The sequence below is a fragment of the Hipposideros armiger genome, unplaced genomic scaffold (assembly GCF_001890085.2).
Source record: "Hipposideros armiger isolate ML-2016 unplaced genomic scaffold, ASM189008v1 scaffold_82, whole genome shotgun sequence".
In the NCBI taxonomy this organism is placed as follows: domain Eukaryota; kingdom Metazoa; phylum Chordata; class Mammalia; order Chiroptera; family Hipposideridae; genus Hipposideros; species Hipposideros armiger.
Window position 1 is genome coordinate 2,056,579 of NW_017731432.1, and position 8,917 is coordinate 2,065,495.

Sequence of the window (8,917 nt, forward strand, 5' to 3'; positions counted from 1 at the left end):
TGTGTACATGTGTGTATATACATGTATATATCCAAGAGAATTTAAACATATGTTCACATAAAAACTTGCACAATGTTCATAACACCATCATTCATAAAAGCCAAATAATAGAAATAAACCAAATATCCATCAACTGATAAATGGATAAACAAATTGTGGCATGTCTATATATCATATAATAATATACAATGGAATATATTATTCATCCATAAAAAGGAATGAAATACTGTTACATGCTACAACACAACACTGATAAAACTTGAGAGCCCTACAGAGAGTGAAAGTTATACACTAAAAGCCACTATTGTATGATTCCATTCATACAAAAATTTCAGAAGAGGCAAATCCTAGAGATGGAAAGCAGATTAGTGGTTGCCAGGAGATGGAGCGGGTGGATGATGGGGGTGAAGAGTGACTGCTAACAGGTTGCTTTTGGCAAGATGAAAATGTTCTGGAATTAGATAGTAGTGACAGTTGCACAACCTTGTAAATAAAAACCTTTAGAATAAAACCACCAAATTGTACCTTGAAAATACTGAACTTTATGGTATGTGAATTTTTATCTCAATAAAAGACTAATTTCACAAGTATTTCATTTTTCATCTGTTGGTTCTTTTTTTTATTCCTCAGTTCAGAATTCAGGCAAGAGAAAAGGATCTTATATATTGAGACCCCCAAATATCAATACCTTTAGGACCCCAGTTATCTACCATTTACTACCAACTCTAGTTCCTAGATATCTTTCTGATCAACTCTAGCCTCAACGCCTTAGTTTCTGTTTTCTTCATTTTAGTCTATATTACTGCTCCTAAATGATGTCCTGAACCCCCGGCTGGTTTAACTGAAAAAACAAACATATGTCAATCTTCCTCTCCCTACCAGGCAAATGACCAGCAACATGGAAAACTCACAAAAGGCAGCTAAGGTTCACAGTGAAGTCAGGAAAATCTCAACGTGTCCTCCAAATTACAAACTCACATCTTTGGAGCCAACTACCGTTGAATAATTATATTAACTTATTCAATTACATCCATAATTTATATGGTTTAAGTTGGTGCCCACCATACCTAGAAGCATTTTCTCCAAATCCTTTGAAAACCAACATACAAGAAAGTTTGTGTTGAACAACACAACCAGAATATGGGTAGTAAAACCAGTCATTCACTGATGGGTACTCCAATGGACGCTGATGTATTATATCCCATCACCAAAAGAAGGATATGGAATTCATTTTAATATAAGCAGTCTTTAAGTATATATTAAACTGAGTTACAAACTATTCACATTTAGGAAGCAGATTTTTAACAAACAGTTGTATAATAATGCATTATATGGGAGCATGAAGTGAAACGGGACTGAGTATTTTGAAAAAGCTCCCAAGTAATTCTTATAAGCTCTTCTCTCCTCTCTTCTACCCACACAGAGCTATAACACTTTCTAGTTTACAAAGAACTTAGAGCATTCATGAGTTTGAGTCAGGGCCCAGGCTGGTATCGTAACTGTGACCCTAGGTACATTGCTAACTTCTCTAAGGCTTACTTTCCTCTATGCAAAAGGGAAAACTCAGGCCTGTTACTGTGACATTATCTTGCATGACAGCACCAGCAAAATACCAGACCAAAAAAAAGAACTGAAAGTTTGTTGAAAATCAGTGCTATGGTACTAGAGGTCAAGAGACTATTCCTTTTTTTTTTTTTTTAATTCTGAACTCAGTCTTATCTTTCAAAAGACTTAAAAGTATAAAATTCACTAGCATCCATGAAAAAACAACCTCTTTTATTCAGGTTGACTGAGGATTATGAATTGCTGTAACATTAGTCACAGGTAATTATTAAAGCAGTCGTGGAAATAACCTGTGTCTTAATCAGCCTGAACAGGAGAAATCAGCCAAAGGAGTAAGGTGGAAAGAATCCTGCTAAGTGAGTAGCAATCAGCTGTTCATCTCAGCTCCACTAACTAAACCGGAAGACAGTGGTGCAGCTTGAGCTGAAAAGTCAGGTCTCCAACTTACATGCTCTCAGAAAGCAATTAAAATTATTTAAGGATGATCAATTCACCACAGGAGTATTAAAGGGAGAAGAGAGGCCAAACTTAACTTTGGAGAACAAAGTTAGCACATAATAGATAATTACGAGAAAAGAAACTAGTTTAAAAAAAAAAGAACTTGAAAAAACTGTACTGGAAATATACAGCAGCAAGTGATTTAATAGGGAGAAAGGCAACAGCATTATGTGTAGATCAAGATGGACATAAACTAAGAAGAAAAAATTGGCTTTTAATAGATCTTTAATACTATAGAGGGTGGTTTTTGTGGCTAGTGAGATCAAAAATTATACTGCAGAGGGGGTTCAAGATTAGGAGAGGGAAATAAAAGTTTAGCTAAAAAATGTATATAATGAAAATAAATGTAAAGTGCAATAAGGTCAAGCAGTAGGAGCAGAGCCGAATAGATTAAGAAATCGGGAAAGGTAAAGAATGTTACAACATTCATCAAACTGTATTCCATTTTAAACTTCATAGCCCTTGTCACCATCTGATATGACTTTTGTTAACTGTTTCTCCCCAACTACAATAGAATGTAAGCGCCATGAAAGCAGGAACTTTAATCTGTTTCATTCTCTGTTATATCCCAAACCTGGTATATAGTCAGCAGTCATATTTGTTCAATTAATGAATAAACTAGGTTCCTTAGGAGTTGGAAGAGAGTACACTTAAAATAAGAACAACTAAGATCTGACGGAAAACTCACAAGGTCTTTGTATTCATCACTTCTCTCTGTCTCCAAGGAAGTAACTTAGGACCAATCCGCAGTTAAAAGAGCAAGTTAGGTATCCAGAATATATAAAGAACTCTTACAACTCAGTAATGAAAATACAACTCCATTTTTTAAAATGGGCAAAGATTTAGAGATATAGCTCAGGGGTAGAGCACTTGACTGAAAAATAAAAAAATGGGCAAAGATCTAAATAGACATTTCTCCAAAGAAGAAATACAAATGTCCAATAAGCACATGAAAAGATGTTCCACATCATTAGGCATGAGGGAAATGCAAACCAAAACCAAAATGAGATACACTTCACACCCACTTAAGATGGTTATGATCAAAAGGACAGACAAAAGCAAGTGTTGCAAAGATGTGGAGAAACTGAAACTCTGATATGTTGCTAGTGAAAATGTAAAATAGTGCTGCCACTTTGGAAAACAGTTTGGCTGTCTATCAAAAAGTTAAACAGTTCCCAAATGACAGGGCCATTCCGCCCCTAAGATATATACCCAAGAAATGAAAACATACATCCACAGAAAAATCTGTACACAAATGTTCATAGCAGCATTAAAACAGCAAAAAAGTAGAAACAACCCAAACGCCAATTAAATTGAATGGATAGGTGTGTTATATCCATACAATGGAATATTATTTAGCAATAAAAAGNCAGCCATGAGTCGCCATCGACAGCGCAGCGTGAGCTACCGTGAGTGGCGGGCAGCCAGCGCGAGCGGCCAGCAGCCAGCGTGAGCTGCCGTGAGCCTCCATGAGCGGCCATCCAATGGCCGGCGACCAATCTGCCTCAACCAGGAAGAGCGCAATGATCATAATACCAACATGGCCCAATGAAGCGACTCCTCCACAACTACACTGAAGAACAAAAGGACAGCAACTTGCCTGTTCCCCTCCCAATTTCCCAAATAAAAATCTTTAAAAAAAAAAAAAGACGCGCTTGCTTGTTTTCTCATTTGTATTGGGTCTTCGGGAAAGTCATGACACATGTTTGCAACAGATGGCACTAGTTCATTTTTGGAAGTACTCAAGTCATTCACATCTATGTTATTGCTATGTCATTTGACAGCTAAGAGCTCTAGCTTCATTCAAAAAAAATATCTGAGCAATTTGGTTGAGTTTTGGAGATTTTACAAGTTGAAGATGGAAGACCAAACTGCATTTTTGCCATATTTTACTGTTGTACTTCCATAAAAGGAAGAACGCACATCAAGCTTGTGAAAAGTTGCATCAAGTTTATGGTGAAAATGCTCTACAAGAATGCCAGGGCCAATGATGGTTCACGAAATTCCGTGCTAGTGATTTTGATCTCAACGATGCTCCTCGGTCAGGGAGGCCCACCGAGGTTGATGACGACAAAATAAAGGCACTGAGTCAAACCCACATTACACGACACGAGAGGTTGCAGAAACATTGAGCATCCATCATTCAAGCGTTCACGACCACCTGAAGAAGCTGGGATATGTAAGCAAGCTCGATATTTGGGTTCCGCATGAGCTCAAAGAAGTTCATTTGACGGCGCAGATAAACATCTGCAATATGCTCATTAAACGTGAGGAAAACGATCCTTTTTTGAAGCGAATGATAACTGGTAATAAGAAGTGGATTGTGTACAACAATGTGGTGCACAAACGGTCTTGGTCCTGATGTGATGATTTGCCTCAAACAACATCGAAAGCAGACGTTCATCAGAGGAAGGTTACGCACTCAGTGTGGTGGGATTTTAAAGGTGTNTGTAATGTGACTTAACCGGTGTAACTTTTTATATGTTACATGTTCCAATAAAGAAAAAGAAGAGCACTCACCTTAATGAAGTTACAGATGGACAAGCCTGTCCATACAAACCCATCTGGACACAAAGAGAATCTGAAAAGTGGAGAAGAGTTAGTTATCAGAGGCTCAAAAGTAAATGAAAATATAAATAATGTTACAATTTTAATTAAAACACTCTGAAAACAGAAATAGAAGGCTAAAAGATTCACCACTATCTGAACACATACCCACATGAATAAAAAAATGCAGTAAGAGGGATTACACTGAAGACAGATATGCCAGCAAGCATAACAGAAACAGGCATACTCTAAATGTAACAGCCAAAGGAGCTAAAAACTCATAAAATTTAACAAATTGTTATGCTTATATGTTATAGGGCGTGTGTCCAAACTGTTAGAATCCCAGGGATTCCAGAGGGGTGCCTAAAGGCTGCCAAAGAGCTGAGCATGCAGGTTCCCATTCCCACATATTGTCCCCACCCGTCTACTCTTCAATCAATGCAGTGTTATCTTTATTGGTTTTATATACTGGACTTCGCTAAGACTTCATTTGAAACAGTTCCACTGCTTTAAAAGAAAAAAACATAGTTAAGATAGCACTGGAACAGAAGGAGCTTTGAATATAACAGTTCTATGTTCAAATTCTAGCTGTGACATAACAAGACGCTGAAGAATTTACATAACCTCACTGAACCTCAGTTTCTTCATCGATAACTTAGGGATAATACCACCTATATAACTTTATTCATCAGAAATAAACTGCAAGTTTGTTGCTACAATAAATCAGTGAACAAGTGTGCAAGTATCTATTAGCACTTCCACCTGGCCCAAAGATGATCCACAAATGTCTACAGGTACCATGAATGGGAGAAGCAGGAATGGGTATGTGTATGCACATGCACACGCTGCATGAGTGGTGGAGCCTGTGGGCAACTGAAGAAATCAGCTGCTATTCCCAGTTCTAGCCAATTGTTGCTAAGCAGGACTGCAAACCCTACTGTAAGCTCTTCTAATTTTTCAAGAGAAACGAGAGCCAACTTTTTATTTTAAATCTCCTGATTTTTTTTCCTAAATACTACATGTGCCAAACAAAACACTGGAATTTGTCACAAGTTTATAACCTTTGATTTAGAGGCTGACTGAATTCCCTGCACCTAACTGTCCCGGCATGCACTGAAGAGACAGACACTTCTATTTCTGCTAGAATGACAGAATAGATAGCTTGATCAACATGCCCACTGAAAATAACAAACACTGGATAAAATATTTTTAAATCTTTATAAATTAATCAATAACCTAAAATAAGGTATGATTAAGGCCAAAACCTAAATGAAAGAGGGAAATTAGAAAAGTGTGCAGTGTACTGAAACTAGCTTTCATTTGCCTTCAGGGAATTCTGCCAAACCCTATGAATTTCAGATTGCAATTCCAAAGTCTATTGGGGCCAAAGGTACAAGAGGCAAATTCCAGGTGTTACCCAAGAGAACTGCAAGGAAAGCTGATTCTTAACCTTGGTACTGAGTGCTGGTGAGAGGCTGGGGGGGGGGGGGGCATGATATTGGGTTGTCGGAAGTCATGACACATTTTTGCAACGAAAAACAGAAAAAATACGTCATGACTTTTCCGACAACCCAATAGCATGCAAAAGTATCACCCTTGATATTCACAACCATAAGCTGACCCTCACCTAGATTATGGTTTAAAAAGCTTCATACTTAAGAGAGTTTTGTTTAGAGCTGTCAGTACTAGAATAGTAGTGTTCCCTCACACAACCTTGACAGAAGCAAATGCAAATTCTCTCTGAGAAATCTGCCTTTGCTCTCAGCCTGGAAGAATTCCCACAGATACGGTTCCAAAATTAATAAATTCACAACCAAAATTCACAAAACTGAGAAGGAAACAAGCCACTCAGAGTAAGATAAAGCTGAAACATCAGTTGGCAGAATCAAAACCTCAAAGATTTTAGAAGTTTTTCCCTACCGTTTTAATTTACAGGTGATTTACCTACTCCCGTACCTCCACTGCCTATATGCGATGAACCTCAAAATCTGTATCTCTGGCAGGGCTCAATCTCCTGATCTCCAAACATAAATATCTAACAGTCCCTCCTGGAAATCCCAAATTTACCACATCCAAACTGAATTCATCATCTTCCTTTAATATATATCCTGTCTTCATAAAATGGCACAGCCCTTTTACCTAAGAATGGCTTTCAGGTGTCTAGCCTAACTCCTTTCATTGCCTCTGTTAGAGAGGCACACTTCTTTTCCAATTCTTCTTTCCAATTCCTATGAGTAATGACTTCTTGAACACTCCTGGGCCCTTAGTCCACTCACCAAAGACAGAAGTAACTTGGTTCGTGGGTACAGCTAACTCCAGAACTCTACAGCCAGACTCCATGAGGCAGTAATCTGGGGGTGTCTGCCCTGTTGACCCTAACAATCAGGTAGGCTGTTCCATGGTCTAAATTGGGTTCTGTTGGGTGGGGACAAGAGAATGTGGAGAGTTAGCTCTTAAATCTAAGCTACATTTTATACTATTCTACAGTATCACCCGTATCAAAAAAAAAAAGTAATTCCTCCAGAAGTTACGATATGACTCAGCAGTTGTACTCCTAAGCACACACGTGTACATATGTGTGTACGCATGTGTACATGTGTGTATATACATGTATATATCCAAGAGAATTTAAACATATGTTCACATAAAAACTTGCACAATGTTCATAACACCATCATTCATNATGAGCAGCCGTCCAGAAGCCGGCGACTGATCTGCCTCGCCCGGGAAGAGCACAATGATGGTGCCAACTTGTGCCAGTGAAGCAACGTCCTCCACAACTAGACTGAAGAACAAAAAACAAACAAAAAAAAAAAGGACAGCAACTTGTCTGTTCCCCTTCCCCCAATTCCCCAGTGCTGTTCCCATCCCCAATTCCCCAATAAAAATCTTTAATAAAAAAAAATTTAAAAAAAGAGTTCTGGCTCTATTCCTATTTCAACAGTATAGCTGGGGAGGATGTTTCTTGTTTGAGAAAGACTCTGAGAAAAGAGACTAAAATTTATTGTGGTTTTAAGTAATCCAATTTTCCCTCACCACCACCAAACAAAGAGTCATTCTTTTCTTCTCTTCCTTATATCAAACCAACACTGGCTTCCAGTTAGAAAAACCAATGACAAACAATGGTCTTCTCTGCTTTATAGATACTGAATATCCAAATTCAGATGCCCTACAGTTTCTCGGTTTATTAATTAAATATTAAATTTATAGCTATAGCCACACAAAAAATTTAATTCTAGAATATTGTGCAAAGAATTATAATACACAGTGAGCCAATTATAAAATAACTCATGGTATCTTCTCTTTTATCATCCTTTCTAATTCTATAATTCTATCGAACAAAAAAGTTAGGTATATATTATTCCTAACCCAAAGTCATAAACAAGTTTAACTTAAACACAAATATTCAAATACAGGGATTTAAAATCTTAGTCAGTGACTTTAATATATGATTTATTTCAGCATATCCCACAACTAAAATATCTTTAAAGAAGTCTATTCAGTGGAAGATCAAGGTCTGTGCAATATCCTGATATGCTCATATCCAAATTTTTAAATATTCCCCAAAGAAGGATAAAATTACTCCTCGCATCATGCCAAGCAAAAATCACTATAAAGTCAAATGAGTTCTACAGCAGCTTTGGAGATTAAAGAAAAGATGATACTCTTTTTAAAAAGTTCTTTTCAAAACTATACAGGTCCTTTGCTTAGCGGGATGGATGGGGGAGGACACAGACTTTAGCAAAGTAGCAATCTCTCCATGTATTTCCATGATAAGCTGGAAGATGCATTCTCAGGGAAAGAAGAGCCCTACAGCATGGAGTCAAGTTTTCTACTGAGGAAAAACAACATCCAGCCGTGGCCTGCTGAAAATTCTATGTAAACAAAATGCAACTTCATTTTTCTTTTGTGGCATTCTAGACGACCAGAACTTCTTTCAAGCCTAAGGATTCTTTGGCTTCACATTCATGGCTCGTAACAATTTTGTATCCCTCCTCTCTCTCCTGCCCTCCAAAGCTAGGCGACTCCAACTTTCTTCGTCACTTACTCTGTTCCAGCCATACTGACCTCCTTATTGTTCCTCCAACATACAGGGCAAATCTCCTGCCTTGCACCTCCTGGATTCCCTCTACCTGGAATGTGCATCTTCTATATACACAATATATGGCTCATTCCATCACTCTCTCAGGTCTTCATTCAAATGTCACGTTTTCAGTAAAGCTTTGCATGGCTTCTCTCTCTCTCTCTCTCTCTCTCTCTCTCTCTCTCATACATACATATACATACACATACATACACATACACACAC

At 37.9% G+C, this 8,917-nt stretch overlaps 1 protein-coding gene across 3 annotated transcripts in view; it reads right to left on the reverse strand.

Moving 5' to 3' along the window:
• Nucleotides 1–8,917, reverse strand: part of FOXJ3 (forkhead box J3) — a 161,751-nt gene that overhangs the window by 129,498 nt on the left and 23,336 nt on the right. For 2 of the 3 annotated variants that reach the window (XM_019643848.1, XM_019643847.1), the window contains exon 2: nucleotides 4,582–4,642. In XM_019643848.1, the coding sequence (XP_019499393.1) occupies nucleotides 4,582–4,625 (44 nt within the window). In that variant the 5' untranslated portion in view covers nucleotides 4,626–4,642. Of the gene's footprint in view, nucleotides 1–4,581; nucleotides 4,643–6,884; nucleotides 7,003–8,917 lie in introns of those variants that run through there. The other variant, XM_019643846.1, reaches the window with a different exon arrangement.